Source organism: Pangasianodon hypophthalmus, chromosome 14 (assembly GCF_027358585.1).
Source record: "Pangasianodon hypophthalmus isolate fPanHyp1 chromosome 14, fPanHyp1.pri, whole genome shotgun sequence".
In the NCBI taxonomy this organism is placed as follows: Eukaryota; Metazoa; Chordata; class Actinopteri; order Siluriformes; family Pangasiidae; genus Pangasianodon; species Pangasianodon hypophthalmus.
The window spans coordinates 22,295,307-22,315,833 of NC_069723.1; the positions used below are offsets into that span (position 1 = coordinate 22,295,307).

Below are 20,527 nucleotides of genomic sequence, written 5' to 3' on the forward strand. Positions count from 1 at the left end.
TGTGTCTGTGAATGTGCTGTGATTGTGATGAACTTTACCTATCTAATATATATTGAGTTGTTTTATATATGTCATAGACCAGAGATAGACAATGAAAAGCATAAAGAGGTCAAGTGATGGGAGGAATTCAGAGACAGGACAGTTTAAGTATGAGCAGGAAGTTCATTGCCAGTGAGTGAAAAGCTAGCAGGATTGCAGGCAAATTGAGATCTTAAAGAAATATTCTTTTAATATATTTAAACCTACATGAACACTGGTCCTGGTCAGTGTTCTGCTATAAAACTGATTTCTAAAGCAGAGAATTTTGGACAACTATAGCTAACTTCTAAGAGTACATCCACCACGTCACAGGTTCCCAGCCCTGGTCCTGGAGAACCTACTGTTCTGCACATTTTCACATAGTGTTCAAGTACTGTGCTCCCTGTTCTAACACACCTACTTTAACACAGAAAGATCTGTTATTTGGCTGAGTAGTTGAATTAAGTGTGTTGGGCATGCCTAGGGCTGTGTTGGGTGCAGGAAAAAGAAATATGCAGGACAGGATGTTCACTCATACCAGGGTTGGGCACCTGTAACATAATGGACGTACGCACAGAAAGTTGGCTAGTTGAACCAAAATCACGTCGAACTTAACAGCAGAACATGACTTTGCCAGCGGCACAACTGAAAGAAAAGCTTTTTTTTTAATCTTAATGTCAATCAGTTCTGTCTCATCCAGATTGAGTTTTCATGAGTCTCATATATAATGTATAGCAAATAACAGTAACAGTAACAATAACTGATCTATGGTCAATAGCATGTATTAAGGTCAATAACAAAAAGATCAATGGAAAAAGAATTGCTCTAATAAACACATAAATGACAAACGTTTTAATGAAGGTAACAGGATTTTTGTCAGCATAATGGAATTTATGCCATTTGGCACAATGACACCAGTTACAAAGACTTAAGGTGTTAAATTTGACCTTCCTTAGATTTACCTAATTTGACCAACTCTGAAATTATTATGAGAATCAAGAAATGTGATAGTCATGAAAACCACCTCTAACCAGACTGGTGGATGCCCAAGAGAGGATGTTTCTGCTTAATAATGTGTATTGTATAAATATACACTCAAGACCTTGCTGTGGTAAAATCTGCAACTAACTGCACCTTTAATTGATCCAGATATTCCCCAGCTTGTGAGAGAGTTATGCCCAGACGATTAACCAGGATCTCTTTTATAGTGTGTGCGACATCTCGGGCCATGTTCATGCCCCCACACACATATAGATGTCCAGTGCTCTGGTACAAGACCTGCCAAACCTCCTCACTAAGCTGCTTCCTCAGGACATCTTGAACATACACCTGGGGCCAAAGATATTGATAAATAAGCGTAATGCTTGGAACATGTCTCAAAAGGGTGGCAGGGAATAGTTTGAATTACTTAAGTATAATTAGTTTAATTGGATTCATTTATTAGTCAGTACTTGGTGGTAAGAAGTGCAGAGCTATACCTTGGGGAGACCAGCCTGGTGAGAGTACGCTGGAGTGATGCTTTTCAGAGTGCCATTTTCTCTCATGTCCAAAGTCTCCTCTTTATAGAGATGATCCATGTCTGCACCACGACATCCATACACCAGCATCATTGGACTGCCTTTCAGGCCTTTCAGACAAAATGTGTATATCCTCAAAAAAAATCTATTTAGCTGATACAATGGGGAACTAATAAACAGTTCTAATTTTGTTTCAGCTAATTGCTTGTCCAGGAGTGGATATGACAGTACCTGTTGTTTTCATGTCATGAAAGCGCTGTTGCCAGAAACTCCTGAAAGGTGCAATACCACTGCCTGCTCCAATTAATATAGTAGGAGAACTGGGGTCTGATGGAAGGTGGAACTCGCTGGATCTGTAGAAGACCAATAAAGAAACATGTCTGTCTCATAAAATACCAAAAACTAGAAAACACATCATAATGTTTTACATGGTGCAGCCAGGAAAATCTCTGAGAATGAACTTCTGGTTAGTACCTGTGAATAAAGCACGGAACCAGTTGGCCTTTTTTGAGGTTGTTGAGCCATGTGCTGCAGACACCATGATGCAGAGGACCCTTTCCATCTGGAATTATAGTTTATTATCATAGTTAAATATTATATATTATAGTTTGGGTTCTGAATTTTATACTTTTTGCCACCTGCTGTGCTGTACAGAATGAAGCTACAGTTTCAGTAATCATGTTCTACTAATGCTGTGCATGGCGATTAGTATTGTGTGTCCTTTACCCTGTGTGTGGTAGTTGACCACAGACACAGTGAGGTGAAGCTCGTGAGGGTGGAGGTCTGGGGAGGAGCTGACAGAGTAGAGGCGGGGCTTCAGCAGGGGAAGCTGGCTGAGGAGGAAGGCTGCAGAGAGCTCCAGGGAAGGAAACTCCTCCAGAACCTCCAGGAAGTTGGGCCTACTAAATGCCTTCCATTCTGAATAACACTTGACGTCCTGCAGAAAGGTGCCATTATTTACTAAGCACTTTTTTTTTTTAATAGAAATGACCTAAACATTACAATTAAATCAACAATATCAACAACGGACACTCTCTGCCACTAATTCAAGGAAACTTTATTCTCATTTAAGTCTCATTTTTGGTAACTGATATAAAGTTGAGTATAAAATGTATAAAATGTGTATTTAGATTTTTGACTGCTTCTCAAATTGTTAGCTGTATCAGCTTCTTAGTTGAAAAGTCTGCCCAAACTCAAATTATGGGTAATATCCTAGAACATTTCAACAACATTTCAGTGGTAGATATTTACGTGGTTCATGATCACAGTGAATAGTGGACCGGTTTGTCAAATATAGTGAGCTATTGAAGATTTTTGAAGCAGTTTCTGATTTATGAATGTGCCCAACAACACGTTAACAATATAACAGCATATTATAACATATTACATGTCCAAAGGTTTTAAGCAATTCTTAATTGCTTTAAGAAATAATCTTATAACAGATTTTACTTAGCTCTGCAAGACACTTTTCTAATCTCTAAGTATCTTACATGACAATAAAAATCCACATTTTATGTAGTGTATTATTAAATGTGATAATTATATCCCATTATACTGTACAGCAGGAATAAAAATAAAGACTTGAGTAATGCTTAGTCTCCACAGACTGTCAGTGTATTTGTCACTCGTCTCTTAACATCTCAAAGGATTGTACGTTTTGTTTTAATGTTGATTATTTCAGTGTTAGGATGGGTTACCTTTGCAAGAGCTAGCAGGCGCTGTCGGTCATCTTCCTGCTTAGTCATGTGTGAGAGCTTGTGCAAGAAGCTTTGGGAAGGTGGGGTGGTGATATCCAAGAGGTACGTAAGAGCCTTGGCCAGAGGGCATGCTGGGATACGAGAATCTGTTTGCCACTTTGCACTCCCTGCAGGATAAGGGAGAAAAAAATGTACAGGAGAATATCAAAATAGGTAATAATTTAGCATTGTAACTTGAATAAAAATGGACTATTACCATAGCAGGATTCAGGAAGGTATTCAAGTTGGACACTCTGATTGGTGGGTGGGGCATTAGGGAGGTGCTTCAGAATTCTCATCACCAGCTCAGGTGAATTCCCTGGGAAAACGCCCACGTGGTCACCTGGAGCACAATTCAAGGCCTCTTTTTTGTCACCGCCCACCTCCAGTTCAACCAGTATAGTACAGCGACTAAAAACAATGCCATATCACAAAGCATAATAAAAAGAGAAGTACCGCTTTAAAATGGATGACTGTCTCCAAATGCAGTTAGGTAAAATTAAGTGTCATGTCTGATAGTCTACCTTGATCGTGAACTTTGTAGATTCTTTTTTCTCTTTAGCTTCATACGAAACACAGTCTTAGAGTGGAGTGCTGAGAGAGCTGTGAGAAGAGGAAAGATATAGTATCTTGATGGGTGAGAACAGACATCTTAGATGTCATAATATTTCACCATTTTATAATAATAATGCACCACCATTGAGAACTTTCTGAAATTATACAAGATACCCGTGATGCGGTCAAAGGAGCTGCTGTCAGGCTGCACTCGGTGTCTCAGTGGGTCCCAGCTGTCTGTTAAATGCTCCGCCCATAAGACATGGCTCTCAATGCCAAACTCCTCACATGCAGCCTACAAATGTAAATCATAAAATGTAAATCATTTTTATGAACCACACGCAGTTGCTTCTAAATGTGATTTTGTGTTTATTAAAGGTGACCAGTGAACCTTGAAGGCGGTGCAAACCCAGATGGAGAACGCCTCTTCCTGTCCATTGAGCTCATCTCCCTCTCCTATTGAAGTCACTCGTTTGGCTCCCAATTCTGCGAGCTTATCATCCACGGCATGGGCAAAAGCACAAAACTGCGGGTACATGCGAGAGCCAAGGCCAAAAACACAGTACCTGTGTAATAGAAAGAGACTAGTCAAAGATCCAGTTCTTAAAAAAGCTTTTCCACAAGTGTCAGCAAATACTAACCTGACTTTGTTTTTGAGGTTTTTAGTGCTGAAAAGGTACTTCTTGAACATCTTCAAAAGAGGAGAAAAAACAAACGTTTCCTGATAATTAAATATGTACTATTTATATGTACTCTTATATGTACTATATGTACTAAGGTCTTAATAAAATAACAATCTCAACAAGATTATACATTTTTAACTGCCAGGGGCTGTGAGAATAATCCGGACACCTTCTTATGCACATCCACATGCATGGCGAGACATTTCAGCAAAGTCAGATAGTGATGTATGACTCAGAATTTGAAATAAATACCTCTGTCATGGAGCCATTGTTCCCTTTCTTTCTGTTTGTACATATCATTCACATGTACACCATATGGAACTATTTGCTTAGCAGCTTGTAATTATGCTCAGTGCTATGGAGTTCCTGTCCCGCAAAGCTGGGGATGGCTTCATCTCATCCCTTCTAGTCCTGTGACCTGCAGCACCTCTTTGATGGTGCTGGTACACAGACTGTATGGTGGTCATCCAGTCTTCACACCAACAGTTGATATGTCCTGAAGGAAAGACACAGGGGGCTTGTCTAAGCAGAGTTTGGCCCCGTGGGGTGTAGACCTCATCACCATACTCTAGACACAGGCTGGTTGTCCGTCCCTTACTGAGACATGCCAGTCTGTGAGTAGATTGTCCCTCTCATGGGCGTTATTTAGAGGTGTGGCGCTCTGCGAAGTCTGTTCTGCTGTGACCCGGGTGCCACTGTGCTCTTTGCACTTTTACCAAGGTTTACAATGGATTTTCAGTGGCCATCTCTGAACACCTTTCTGGTTAGTCAGTTTAGCCAGCAGCTAAGTTTGCTCCTGATCTTGTTCACATGTACTATCCAGGAGATTCTCACCACACCTGGTGGTTAGGAGGTGTGAAGTATAACATGTATGTAACAGTGGTTCTATTAACCCCAGATAACCACCAGTGTTCCTTGCCACTCAGAATCATGGGCAACCTGGCAAGAATTCAGCAAGGTTTCATGGAAAGATGGCTGTATGCCAGCTGAATTTATTGCCACTTATTACATTACTATGTGACTTTACTAAAAGGTCTCGGCATGTGCGTACATGTGCACAAGAAGGTATTCAGATGATTCTCACCACCACTTGCTGTAATCCGGGTCCATAGAACCACAGTTATATGTGTATTAACATTTTTGTGCACAATTGAGCCCATACCTGTCCATTTCCTGGAGAGTCTCCATTGCCGAATGTGCTGGTCACCACCATTAGGAGATGCTCTTTCTCAAGCTCCAGGAAATTGTAGTCCTCCATGCAGAGTAGCTGTATCCCAAACAAACAGGAAAGGAATGTTCATTCAGCCCATACCACAATGTGTAGGTAATTTTGTGGAAAACTATCTTTTACCCTGGGGTTGAAAGCACAGCTGAGTATTAATTGGAGCTTTTTGGCAAAGGTCTGTGATTTTCCTGTTTCAGTAGCATAGAGAATGGTGCAAGGCACTCTCTTTTTCAAGGCAGATTTCATGAGTATTTGAGAGAAGGCCGCTGCCCTGGAGAAAGAGAATTCACATATGACTTACTCAGCATGCAAACATTAAAAAAGCAAAAAAATTGTAATTAATTGTTTAAAGATTTTAGATCTTAACATGTGAGTATAGATTTGGGAAGAAAGAGCACTCACATTATCAGACCTTTGAAGCTTAATCTTCTTTGCTTCTTCAGTCCTTTCTTTTCATCTTTCCATACATGTGTTAACCAGGGATCAGGCTTGAAATAAAGGTAAAGATTATCACAAGTCCAGCAAAAGAAATAACTTAGAGTAAACTTTTTTTTGTTGTTGTTGAAGATGGTTGAGGAGTTTGACACAACAGTGGGTTTATTCATGAAATAGAAGTCTATGGTTTCAGGAATAAGGCTTTAATTAAATAATAAACTGCTGTTGAATAAACAGTTCAATAGCAGATTAAAGAGATTTGATGCATCTGTACTTTGTTATGATAAACCTATAATTTTACTTAGTAATCATGTTCATATTTGCTACCTGGTAGTAAAAGAAGGGGGAGAGAATGTAGCTGATCATCTCCTGGTGGAACACAGGGGTCAGAGAACCAGACATGGGAGGCACCAGCCAGACCCAGTCAGCAGGACAGCCACCACGCAGGTGCAGTTCAGTCTCCATGTGCTTCATGAAGGACTCCGTGGCAGAGTGGTGGTCTGTGATGGTCACCTTATTTTTCTGCAGCACAAGACAACAGAAGAAGAAATTCGTATCAAAGTAAGCAATCAATCAAATAGTATGATGATTTAACTTTAAAAATGCCTTTTCTGTGAATTTCTTGCATTACTTCCACCCTAGTGTGAATGATAAATACTGAATGGTCAAGCATGGCCGTAAATAATAAACGTGGCTTATGTTTGATAAAATTTCTAGTGTTTTAATCTAATCAAATCTTTGAATTTATCAAATGAAATAATTGTATCACATTCTTTTTATTCATTTGCATATGGTCAGCTAAATTTTCTTATATGTACCTGCATTTTTTAAAATTCAATTACTGTTACATTCACAGCTCATGAAATAGTGTATATTAGGAAAGTGGGGGGAAACGACAAAACAAAATCAGCATGAATGATTGCATTTCTATTTCTAAATGTGATATAAGTATTCTCTAATAACTTGTATACCCACCCTCCATTAACGTCTACCTTTTTGGATACTGTTTGGAGTTTGGATACAGTATATCAAAATCTAAGAGCCAATTAACCTTTAAAACCTTTAATAACTACTGTTGTGAAAAATATTGTTCTTTTAAGTAAAGAAAATAAAATGTTTTTTTTCTTTACTTAAAAATTTTTACCTGAAAACTGTGAATCACAGCAACATTGATGGCAACCAGAGCCTCATCCTTCCACAATGATGACAGCTTGTGTGTATCCAACCCCATACAACGACCAACTCTCTGCAGAAGGCATTAGAAATAGAAGTTAATTTTAAACTTATTTTTAATTAATTTTAAACTAAACCTTACCTCTTGTTCTATCCTGCACTGAATTAAATAGAGTTACCTCCAGGATGTTGTAGCGCTGAGTATCGCAGAAGTCCCTCACACCAATCTCAGTGCCCATGTACCAGCCATTGAAGGGGCATGCTGTGAACTCAAGACCACCAATCTCCAGCAACATGTTGGACACTGCAGGTACTGCATACCATCTAAGCTTCAGATCTTTGAACCACTCATAACTGGATTTAAAAAAAATGAACCAATCATTGTTGAATCATAAGGTACTCAGTATATAAAATACAAATATTCATGTTAAGACCATCTTTTGCAATGCCCTTTGGTCGTATGTTGGGTTATGTTTTCTTTTTTTTCGCAAGAGTATGTGGAGCATTGTCATTGGTTTAATGGGGCACTGTGCCTTTAAAATATGAGGGAAAGGCACTAGAGAGAGAATCACGGACTCGAGGGCCTTTTCCTTCTGACGTGATGAGAAGTCTCATCTGATCTGACCAAAGTAACTATCTTCACTTTCTACCTACAGTATTCAGTAGCTTTCATCTGTACTTTGTGGTAGATAATAACTTACATGATAAATTGTGTGGAATCTGTAGAGGTTGAGCAGCATTTATTCTTGATAACTCTTTTCTCCTGTTTTGAGGCCAGGGAGTTAGTATAGAATATTATATAGTTTCTGTTTCTTTTATTTTAGTATATTTAGTTAGCCACCCAAAATCTAGTTAATCTTTCTGTTTTATCTTGGATAAGTACATATCTATTCTTAATAGTTTCAAGTGAAGGTGAGAATACAACATACATGATGCACTCACTGCATCTTACCAAAGAATATACCCCAAAGTCATACACTATACCATGTGCTTTGTCTTTGTTCATATATACCAGAAATGGTATGAGTAGACACAGCGCACTGTTTATAAAAATGAATGTGGCAGTGCATAACACTTAATGTAGTGACTGATGCATGCTCAGATATAGGGTGCTTTCTTAGTTATTGAGAAACATGCATGTGAAGTAGATGGACCAACCTGAAAAAATGTTTTTTAGTTGTTATTGGAGTCGAAGACCCCATTATTTACAACAATTTCAAATCTGTGTTTTAAACATCAATCCATTTCTTGTTGTTCCTTGTTTTGAGAACACCATCCCTACAGTAACTCATGGTGGTAGCAGCAACATGCTGAGAGCTACCCTAGGCCTCTTCGTTGCTTCTCTGACTAATGCCCTCTTTACTTAATCACTGATTGTGGTGAACTCCTCTAGGCAGAGTTGTGCCATATTCTTTCCATGTTTTAGTAATGGATTTAATGATGGACAACAGGATGTTTAAAATATTTTTCCAGATCTTTGGACCCAGACTTGCTTTGATTGCTCCTTGATCTTTGTGATGCTGGTTGTTTAGGTATGTTCTCTAATAAACTCTAAGGTCTTGGAAGAACAGGTTTATTTATAGTGAGATCATATGACATTTAAATTGTACACAGGTTGACCCAATTAAACTAATTATCTAAATTCCGATGTCAACTGGTTACACCAGAACAAATTTTTGGGTTTCACAGCAACAGGGATGAATACTTATGCAATCTTCCGTGTTAGTTCCTGGTTGTAACACTACAAAATGTGTAATAGTTCAAGAGGTGAATAATTATGCAAAGCTTTGTAAAAGCCTGGTCTTGTATGACTGAAAATAACTGCCCAAGTGTGTCACCAAGATGGGCATCAAGTGGCCAGACTTTACTAGAAGGATTTTGGTCATGCCTTGTTGTAGTTCTCAATATTGATAGTTGCATCTTGTGGGCTCCAGCAGTCAACACTTCACTGAAATTCACATAGTGCTCAAGAAAGCTAATATGTGATGGGGTGATAGGGTCATTTTGTTATGTTCTCATGAAGGAATGGGGCAAATTAGTGGTTTAATTAAGAACTGATGGCTTTTCCACTTATCCCTGATCTTTAAGTTTGAAGGGTTCTTTTACTGCAGACCCTTCACAAGCACAAGAATGACTGGGAACTTTTCCGTTCTCAGAGCCTGGAGATTTACTTGGATTTTCAACCTCAAGTAGAAAGCAACCTCAAGTAGAAAGCAAGCAATGTAAGAGACCTTAAGCACCCCAGGGAAGAGTCTTGGTGGTCTGCGTAAACACCACTGAGATAAACAGAGCCAGTCAATAAACCTACTGATTTTGTCACTAGAATCTTTTCTATCTAATTGTGCCTTTGCAAAACAGCAGCAAATAATAATTCTCTATTAAAGTGCTGCTCATAAATTTTCCAGTATGAAACCAAAGAATGATGCTACACCAATATCTCATTTCCTCCACATATTCCCAGCAGGAAATATTTTTTAAAACGCCATGTCATGTTTTTACATTTCACACACTGAGATTTGCATATTTGAATTAGCTTGTGCAAGTACAGTAACTTTACAGATACTATTTTGTTTCTGAACATTGCACCTAGAATATTTTATGCATGATTCTGCATGCATTGTTAAAAAACCCTGCAGTGGTTATTCACTTGTTGAATAGTGTCAGACTATCAAACAAGAATTTAATCTGTTTGACCCAATATCTTCTTGTTTAAAAACAAGTTAGAGCTATTAAGAAAGTAATGAAATATTTATAAGATGTTTAGAACTTACTGTGGGTGCTCTATTTCCACCTCCAGTATCAACTCTGGAGGAATTTCAAATAGCTCAGGATCTTCTCCATTGGCCTGCAAGATCAGTGGCAGCACATCAAAGGACCCGTACTTTGGTGTCCATCCAAGTTGGACACAAATCTGTTAGAAGGCAGTGATTAATGGGCTCAAATTTAAGAAAGCCAAGACAAATTCATGTGTTTTCATCAATGAACAGCAGTTAATTGACATTAGATGACGTGTGACTTGTGGATACCTCAGTGAATTCCACATTAGCAGGGTCTCCTCTAATTCGGTCGTCCCCCATCTGATAGCCAGCGTATCTAATGAGCTGACTGTTCCAAACCCGGAAATCATGCTGGCCATCAGTTCTTTGAGGGAACACAGTGATCGCTGACCTGTAAAATAATAACAATTATGCACAGCACTGTTTAATTCTTGAATCTGATTGGTCAGAATGTGCCGTCTGCAAGGCAAATCACGTTTATATTAATGTGCCCGTTATAATGCATTATTATTTTTCTAATTATAGCTCATTCACAGAGATTTAACAAAATAACATACAGTCCCCCCGAAAGTACTTGAATGGCAAGGCCAATTCATTGGTTTTGATACACACTAAAGACATTTGGGTTTGAGATCAAAAGATGAATATAAGACGATAGATCAGAATTTCATTTTTTTCACCTGAGTTGTCTATGGGAGTAAACTAAGCAATTTTGAAGGTGAGAAAAGAGGGGAAAATCAATCAGAACCATGGCAAAAACAATGGGCATAGCCAATACAACAATTTGGAATGTCCTGAAAAAGAAAACCACTGGTGTACTAACAACCAGACATCGAACAGTTTGGCCAAGGAAACAGCAGTTGATGCCAGAAACATTGTGAGAGCTTTGAAGAAAAACCCAAAAACAACAGTCAGTAACATCAACCACAACCTCCACAGGGCAAGGATGAAGTTATCACAATCCACCATTCAAAAAAAGACTTTGAGAGCAGAAATATAGAGGCCATACCACAAGATACAAACCACTCATCAGCAGTAAGAATCAAAAAGCCAGATTGGAATTCAAAAAGAAATACATGGATGAGCCACAAAAGTTTTGGAACCAAGATTAACTTCAACCAAACCTCTACATACATTTCACTACATTACATCACATGTATGTAATATGTGTGTGACAAATAAAGAATGTTGAATCTTGAACCTTGAACAAAGTGATGGAAACTCCAAAGTATGGAGAAAGAAAGGATCTGCTCATGATCCAAAACATACAAGCTCAACAGTCAAGCATGGTGGAGGTAGTGACATGGCTTGGGCTTGCATGGCTGCTTCTGGAACAGGTTCACTAATCTTTATTAATGATGTAACTCAGGATGGTAGCAGCAGAATGAATTCAGAAGTTTACAGAAACATTCTGTCTGCCAATTTACAGAGACATGTATCCAAGGTACTTGGAGGAACTTCATCATGCAACAAGTTAATGACCCAAACCACACTGCCAACATCAGGGGAAAAAAGTGAAAGGTTTTAGACTGGCCAAGTCAATCTCCAGACCTTAACCCAAGTGAGCAGCATTTCACCTCCTGAAGAGGAGACTGAAGCGAGATACCCCTCCAAAACAAAAACCAACTGAAGAAGCTGTTTTACATGCCTGGAAAAGCATCACAAAAGAAGAATGCAACAGTCTGATGATGTCAGTGGGTCATTGGCTTGATGCAGTTATTGCAACCAAATATTAAGTGTTATTTACTTTAACCCTGTTCCAATCTGTTCCAATACTTTCGCTTACCTAAAAATTGAGTGGTCTGCCACCATGTTCCAAGTTGTTTAACAAATCTAAATTTAAATAACAGGAAATGAAACCTGAAATTCTGATCTATCATCTCATATTCATCTTTTTGAGCATCTTTTGATGTCTTCAGGGTATAGCCAAAACAAAAGTCCTGGCCTTGCTGTTCCAGTACTTTCAGAGGGGACCATATAATTGGTGATATGTTGAGGTTTTCTGTAAGGTGATGTTTATTTAAGATTTATGGAAGGAGTCTACATTGTCTGTGCTTTGGAACAATCATTAAGTTTTCAGACCAGGGAAAGTCTATACAGTTCCTATTTCAGTCTGTTCCAGTTTCCTGGTAACATGACAACCTGTATTTTTTAACTTGTTTTTTTTTTCTTTTTTAACTTGTTTCGTGGATATTCCACAACATAAATTGTAACTATGTAACCATAAATGAATAAAAAGTACTTAAAAAGTGTCATACTTTAATAAATAAAAATTCTGGTGATATAACACGAACAAAATTGTGGCATTCTGTAATAGGAAAATAATCAACATTGATTAATTCCCTCTAACAGCACACCCCACTTGATTTAGTTATTACATATAACAACTATAAAAATTATAACAACAAAAAAATACAACTACTACTACTAATAATAATATCATCACTAAAATCTGCATACCTCAGGTTGCCTCCATTAGAAGCAAATTTAAGATGAGCACAGATAAACTGGAACATGTCCTCTGCTGTCCTGCATTTTCGTGCATCAAATACCTGAAGAGGAGAGAATATTGTCATATGTATACTGCTCATCAACTTGAAAGTTGAACACGATCATCAAAAGTCTCAAATCTGGAAAACCTGCAAACCTGCAAATTGGACCACTGAATTCTGCCAATGCACCTGGGCGCGTTCCTCCAAGCCTGCTTGGCTCCAAACACAAGCTCTTCAGTAGTGAGCTGATAAGATCCAGTGACATCAATCTCTTGAGCAATCTCATTAACCCGGGCCAAATGCTCGTCTATTTTAGAGCTGTGTTAAATGATGAATACAAATGAGATGCGATTAGGCTTGTCAGCCAAATCATGCTTTCAACGTATAAATGATCCCAACAGCAATTTATTTCAAGCTACTGGCCATTTTTCCCAGGCTGGTGTGATTAAAAATAATCCAAGCAGGCTGCAAAATGCTCAGCTTGGCAACAGTGATTAACATTCCTTAGATGTAAATACACAAATGCTTAGATAATGCCTACCTTTTAAAGGATTTGTAGTATTGGTTAATGAAGTCAATGGCCTGCGTGAGGAGCTCATTGGAGGAAGGTGGGGAAATGGGAGGAGAGCGAGTTAGAGACTTTGGAGTCATTATGGAGCCCTCACATACTTTCGGCTTGCAGCACAGACCCTGGAATTTCAAACAGTCACAGCTCAGGACTAAGAACTAAGACTAGGAAAGGCTTAATCAGATACAAATAAGTGAGTGATGTATGAATGTGTTGTGAATTATCAGTGTATATTATAAGCAATAAAAGTGTACTGGTTTACACATGTTGAGGATTTAGGCTGTGCCTGAACCTGCATTTTACCATGCAAAAAGCATGTCAGAATAGTACAGAATAATACACAACCATATTATCAGGTCAAGTAGTGAACCTATGGTTTAGTAAATACTACTATATAGTAATACAGTTGAAATAGTATCATATTAATTGAAGTAATAAACAGTATTGTACAAAATTGAAAGTATTACTAAATGGTACCATTTAAAGCAGTATTCTATAGTAAGACATAATAGTACTATTTAGTATATTTAATAATGGTAAATAGTACTGTATTACATAATAAATATAACTAAATATGATAATAAATTGTATTCTGTAGTAATGAATAGTAAGTAATAGTACCATACTACTAATACTACTACTACTAATAGTATTAATGATAGTAATATGTCATAATGTAATTTATATCAAAAAGGAAATAATACTAAATAGTTCCTTAGCAAATAGTATGCTGTAGTAATAAATATCGTTTTATTAACTACTAAATATGCTATGGTACTATATAGTGCCATAGTAAATAGTATTCTATAGTAATACATAGTAAGAAGCACTGAACAGTACTACATGTAAAGAGTACTAAATAGTGCCATAGTTAATAATATGGTGTAGTACTAAATAGTACTGTATTAAATAGAAAAGGAATAGGAAATATTACCATAGTAAATTGTATTCTGTAAACAGTACTGTAGAGTACCATATTAATTATCATTTCTAGCAAATGTAAATAGTAGAAAATTATGCCATAGTAAATAATATGATGTAATGATAAACAGTACCATATGAAATAGTATTCTATTACTAAATAATACCATAGTAAATAGTACTGTACAGTACCACAGTAATTATCATTTGTAGCAAAAAGTAAATAGTACTAAACAGCACCATAGTAAATGGTATGAAATATTAATAAATATTACCATATTAAATAATAAATAGTAGTAAATAGTACAACAGTAAAATAGTGTTCTATAGTAACACATAGTAAAAAGTACTGTATTGCACCATAACAATTATCATGTAGTAAAAGCTAAATATGACTAAATAGTAAATAGTATAATAATGATAAATAGTACCATATGACATATGACTAAATAGTGATATTACTAAATAGGAAAGTATTCTTTTGTAACACATAGCAAAAAGTACTATATAGTATCATAGTACTTATCATTTGTAGCAAAATGTAAATAGTACTGAATAGTGCCATATGGTAAATGGAATGATATAATAATAAACGGCATTCTATAATACGTAGTAAATAGTCATAAGTAGTACTAAAAAGTACACTGCTAAGTAATATATATATATTTTTTTTCTCCAAAGCTATAGGTCGGTCTCAGTTATTTGGAATCGGACTCACCTTAACAGCTCTGTGATAAAGCGTGTCATGGCATCGTGAGCCGTTTTGAAGATTGCACACATGGAGCTCTACGGGACACTGGCCGCTCCTGTTCGCTGCCTGCTAAAGACCATTCAAAACATTTACATCCCATTCATGTACATTGGATTACTTCCTTTTTAATTTACTTATCTTGCGTATTTTTTAATTAACTGAGTCTGCTGGAGCTCCTTTCCTTTACCTTGACAAAGTTTCTTCCCCAAAATTTTACCATGCAGTTTCTACTGTTATGAGAAATGAGCATGTTGATAACTAAATGCAAATTTATAATAATATCGGACAAAAACAAGACATTCGTCTTCTTCTTCTTCTTCTATTTAGACAGAATTTATACAAACATATATAACAACCTATATTTACCTTATATTTTAGATGCCAGCTCATCATCGGTGTGAGGCATTGTGAGCATATTAAATTTTTTTGCTCCTTTTATACACGGCACCTGCTTCGGATTGGGGCAGAATGGACAGAAAAGAAATACCAAACTCTTGAGATGTCAAGCTCATGGGGAGAGGGGGATAAGGAGCTGAGAGCACTACTCTGAATGGTGGGCTATTTACGTTACTCACTTTATACAATAACACCAAGATGTTTAAAAGGAAAAATAACTTACGAGAAATTTAACAAAGTTCATAACAGGTATAAAGACAATAAACTGCTTCTTTACCATGTGTTGGTATAAACAAACGGAATATTTAGATCTCATTTGAAAAACTAGTAGTATTTTACTATTTTGGCACAAACTGGAATTCAAATATTCTCCTAAAACTCTTAGAGCCATGAATGTAATTAATTCCAGAAATAAACATTTTAAAGGGTAATAAAGGGTCACATTGTTCCACGTGTAAAATAAGGTAGTTTTTCTACTTATAAAGTGCAGAGAAATAAAATTATCTACACAAAGTTCACATCAATATGACAGTCAATAACGAAGGAACAAAACACACACAATTTGCAAGAGTCCAAGGGGTCCAAGCACCAAAAAGAATCCATACTCTACCCTTTCCTATTAGGGGTCCAAGCACTGATGGTGTAGGTAGGCCTATTCTAACTGGAGGTTTTCATGATAGGCCAAAGCACCAAAGGTGCAAGAGGTAAATTGAAACGAATAAGAACATATTTGACGAAAGACTGCTTGCGCTCCCTCAGTCAAATATGCTCACTTTTATTAAGAACAAACTTTGAAATTTGTTAACCAATTTATGCCTATGCATCATCAGTACTGATGATTTTTAAGCATGATGCACTAAGTTCTCCCACAAAATTTAATAAATTGTCCATAAGCTTCATACAAACCATGTCTACAGGATGCAATGGCTTATTATCTTTAGCGTCAACCCCTCAAACAGGGAACCCTGCCCACCAACCATATTCAGTGGGTAGAAACAAAAATAGACATAGATCTTCTGTTTAACTGACTAATGTAGTCTGTAGAAGGCCACTAAATGACCCTTTTCTACTTGTTGAAATTTCAGGTACATGTTGAAGAGGTGTAAAAATAAAAAACTAAAAAACTAAGGAAGTCAACCAACCATTTCAAAAAGTTCAATATATAATAATTTACACAATTTATTTTATGTATGAACATTTATTTTAATATTAACAGGGAGTCACTGTCAGTCAAGTTAAATGTCAACAATAAATGTCCAACATCTCTATAGACCAAGTGTACAGAGTTTTATATGATATACAGTACATGAGATTGCTGTGAATGGTACCACTTAGAAAATAGGAAGATGGCTTCATATTGCTATGATAGCTTCAGGACTGCAATTTGTCATGAACAGTTTTGCACTCAAGTCTCCATCAGTGACCAGTTGATAACTTCAACAAAATAGACTTCATGTTAAAACTAGAATGAATTTCCTGGTTACACAATGGCACCTTTTGACCGTATAATACACAGTTATAATAGGGGATTATTTATAATCGCAATATCCAGTGTCACTCAGATGAGGATGGGTTCCCTTTTGAGTCTGGTTCCTCCCAAGGGTTCATATCATCATAGAGAGCCTCTAGCTTGCTCATTAGGAATAAATTTATAAATTTAAAGTTTATATCTTGAATTTATTTATTTCTATAAAGCTGCTTTGTGACAATGTCCATTGTTAAAACCACTATACAAATAAAATTGAATTGAAGTTTAAGATGGAAATGGTTATGTTATTTATTATAAGTTGCAAAGTGGCAAATATTTAAAAAGTAACAAATATTCATTAACCAAATTCAAGATTCTACAAAATAAGAGGCCTAGGATATTCTGATTCATGACTTCATTTAATAAAGCACATAGACCATGTTTGTCTGTCATTAGTCTGAGAGAAATGAATAATTACCTTATTTGACAAACTGCTGATCACTGGGTATGACTGTTTTTTATTATTTGAATAGCCAGATGGTGCAACAGTGTTCAAAAGTGAAAAAAAACAGTCATACATTTTAGTCATAGATTTAATCAGTGCTGACAAACCAAAGCTCATAACGTTTATTAGATATTTATTATGTACAATGGAAAAGAATACAGATTATTCACATGATGCAACCAGAGGTCCATAAGCTACCAGCATGGTTCAACTGAATAGCTTGTACGAAATTTTCACACAAATATACAGCTGGTCAGTAAGTATTAAGTTCTTTTCTTACACATTTTGGTAATAAACATGTTACTTTATTCCCTTGGAACCCTGGCCTACAATAGTGATTGGTAATAAGCATAATATAGCTTTCTATGAGCTTTATAGCAGTCCAGCGTAGCATCACCTTCGATCAGAGTTGTTTTGTCCTGTTTCATCCTGACCTAGAGATCCTGTCTTTTTGATATACTGTGAAAAAGAAATGGAGAAAGATTAATCCACCTATGTAAGGAATAAAACACTGTGTCATGCTGTTATAGGAGAATAATCAATGGTGGGGTGGTGTGATGAAGCAGAGTTACTGTTACCATGTCCTAAAGTTCCTCTTATACCACATGAATTTGCCAGCCAATTATTTTAGATTTTTTTTTATAGAAACATTGAAAAAAAAAAAAAAAAAAACATCTCCTCACAATAAACTTCACAGTATCAAAAATTACACTCATGTAGTGCGTTCACCAATACAAGTCCCTGTGAATAAGCTGTTACTACACAAACAATAACGTATTCGAACAAGCACATTAATTTATTTAATTAATTTATATCAATCAACACCTCCTGACCAATCAGAATCAAGAAAACCTTGTAACAACTTTACAGCAGTTATCAGCGGCTTCAAAAAAAAGAAAACCTTTATGTCCATAATGATCCTCTCTGTTTAAACCTCTTGTTTCATAAAATATGGCAATGTAAATCACATTCCAGTGGATTTACGACTTTTCTTTTACTTCACAACTCTACTGATGTTTACCTTGTTTAAAATCCAGTCAGCGTCAGAAATAGCTCGCTGGATGATCATACCAATTCGTTCCGGGTCATCCTCATCCGCGTGGCTATTGTAACTCTGTACAGGACAACACAGTCTGTTATGCAAATTGATTTATATGACGATTCAATGAACACACAGATTAGTCTGTGATGTCATCTGGTAACATCTAGTCACAATTTGAGCATGTGTTAGCTATTTTCTCCTGAAAGTTGGTGATTTTTCGACCCCAGGTAAAAGAGTCATTAGGTAGATAAATCAGATGTCCAAAGTTTATTGCATGTGAATGCAAAAAAGTAAAAGGTGTAGCCAGTTTATTTTGTAAAAGCATAAATAGTTGGTTAGTGGTGCTATGCTCCTGAGCTCGGGTTACTGTCTGCGTGGAGTCTCACGTTCTCCCTGCGTTCGTACGGGGTTCCTCCGGGTTCTCCGGTTTCCTCCCACCTCCCAAAAACATTTTGTTCCATTCTTTTCTATTTTGAATGTCTTCAGAAAATCTTCCATCCTCACATAACATGGTTTGATATGCAAATGATCATGAATTAATTCAACCAACATGCAAATTTCTCTCTGACGTCATCTGGCGAATTTCAGCATGGATAAGCCACTTCCCCCAGAAAATGTTGCCATCAATGCGCATAAGCTTTAGACTGTAAACATTAAAACACACATTAAGCAGACAAATCAGATGTCCATTTGTTGGTTTTTGCTTGTGAAGTGTGCACTCTGTTTATTCTACTCATATCTGGCATTGAGAGTTGTGCACTTGTGCCTTTGATGACCCACGTGTTTATGGCAGAGTTGGTGTGTTTGTGCACGCAGGGCTCTCAGTGTGAAGTGCTCAGTACCTGTCGGACAGTGTGTCGGTAGTGTGCCTGCATGGCCGGACTGGGCAGCAGTTTGCAGCAGCGCAGCAGGTAGCGGTAAAGCTGCACCGGAGTCCGCACGAGCTCCGCACCCGGAAGTGGTGCCATTCTCACCGGCTCTCACTCACGCTGATGACCTTCACTCAAAACCGGTTAAAAATAAAAAATAAAAATACAGGAGAGCAAAATGAGGCTAGAACATAGCTGTGTATCAGCTGTAGTGAATTATTATTTGTCGTGTTTATACTCTGATATGAAATGTTCCCTTCTGAACTGTGCGCGCTGTTTAAGAGGACCGAATCACAAACAGCTCCTTACTGCCTACTCACAGTCCCTGAGAGGGTGGAAAATAGTGGCTCCTGCTCCCTGCCTAGCGCTTTGTATGTGCAGTAAGTGTGTATTTGGGATTCTTCCTAAAGTACCTTCCGGTGTTCGTGTGGGTCTGTAATAATTTCAAACTAAAAGTCTCATTTTTACTTGGAAAAATAGATATACAAACAAAGAAACAAACAACAACAGCTACTACTACTACTACTACTAATACTTCTACTACTATACTACCACTACACCACTAATACTTCTACTACTACTGCTAATACTACTACTATTACTAATACTTCTTCTTCTTCTACTACTACTACTACTACTACTACTACTACTTCTTCTACTACTACTACTACTATACTACCACTACACCACTAATACTTCTACTACTACTACTATTACTACTACTATTACTAATACTTCTTCTTCTACTACTACTACTACTACTACTACCACTACACCACTAATACTTCTACTACTACTGCTAATACTACTACTACTAATACCACCACCACCACCACCACTACTACTACTACTAATACCATGACTACTACTCCTACCACTACCACTATACTACTACTACCACCACTATCACTACCACTTCTACTACTACTACTAATACCATGACTGCTACTCCTACCACTACCACTATACTACTACTACCACCACTATCACTACCACTACTACTACTACTACTGCGACTACTACTAATACCACCACCACCACCACCACCACCACTACTACTACTACCATAACCACTACTACCAATTCTTCAACCATTACCACTACTACTACTATTACTACTATTACTACTACTGCGACTACTACTACTACTAATAATAATAATAACAATAATAATAATAAAAACTATTATTATTATTATTATTATTATTATTATTATTATTATTATTAACCTGTTCTTAGCAACAGTTGGAAATGATATATTTCTACTACATCACTGTAGTAGTCTGGATTCTGATTGGTCAGAAGGTGTTGAATAATTTTCTATAACAGCAGCTCTGACAATAGTTCAGCAGTAAATCGCAGGTTTATATTAATGTGCTATAATATAAAGGAAAAG

At 37.0% G+C, this 20,527-nt stretch overlaps 2 protein-coding genes across 4 annotated transcripts; both read right to left on the reverse strand.

Moving 5' to 3' along the window:
- Positions 1–670: 670 nt before the first annotated feature.
- LOC113539231 (nitric oxide synthase, inducible-like) lies at positions 671–15,241 on the reverse strand. Its single transcript, XM_053239570.1, has 24 exons — positions 15,218–15,241; positions 14,819–14,920; positions 13,153–13,301; positions 12,767–12,929; positions 12,580–12,671; positions 10,369–10,510; positions 10,114–10,253; positions 7,522–7,696; positions 7,314–7,415; positions 6,497–6,691; positions 6,137–6,222; positions 5,861–6,005; positions 5,672–5,776; positions 4,468–4,517; positions 4,218–4,392; positions 4,001–4,121; positions 3,796–3,874; positions 3,489–3,682; positions 3,233–3,399; positions 2,262–2,472; positions 2,010–2,097; positions 1,767–1,888; positions 1,497–1,645; positions 671–1,347 (listed from the first exon to the last, which is right to left on the reverse strand). Exons 1-24 carry the CDS (start codon positions 15,239–15,241, stop codon positions 1,114–1,116), a joined length of 3,210 nt encoding a protein of 1,069 aa, XP_053095545.1. The 3' UTR covers positions 671–1,113.
- Positions 15,242–17,213: 1,972 nt separating this feature from the next.
- Positions 17,214–19,693, reverse strand: lyrm9 (LYR motif containing 9). 3 transcript variants are annotated; one of them, XM_034310939.2, is made up of 4 exons: positions 19,452–19,693; positions 19,105–19,259; positions 18,242–18,334; positions 17,214–17,679 (listed from the first exon to the last, which is right to left on the reverse strand). In XM_034310939.2, exons 2-4 carry the CDS (start codon positions 19,228–19,230, stop codon positions 17,614–17,616), a joined length of 285 nt encoding a protein of 94 aa, XP_034166830.1. In that variant the 5' UTR covers positions 19,231–19,259; positions 19,452–19,693; the 3' UTR covers positions 17,214–17,613. The 3 variants fall into 3 exon arrangements, with proteins under 3 accessions (XP_034166830.1, XP_053095859.1, XP_053095858.1); XM_053239884.1 differs by having other exon boundaries at positions 19,441–19,693; XM_053239883.1 differs by having other exon boundaries at positions 19,370–19,693.
- Positions 19,694–20,527: the final 834 nt, after the last annotated feature.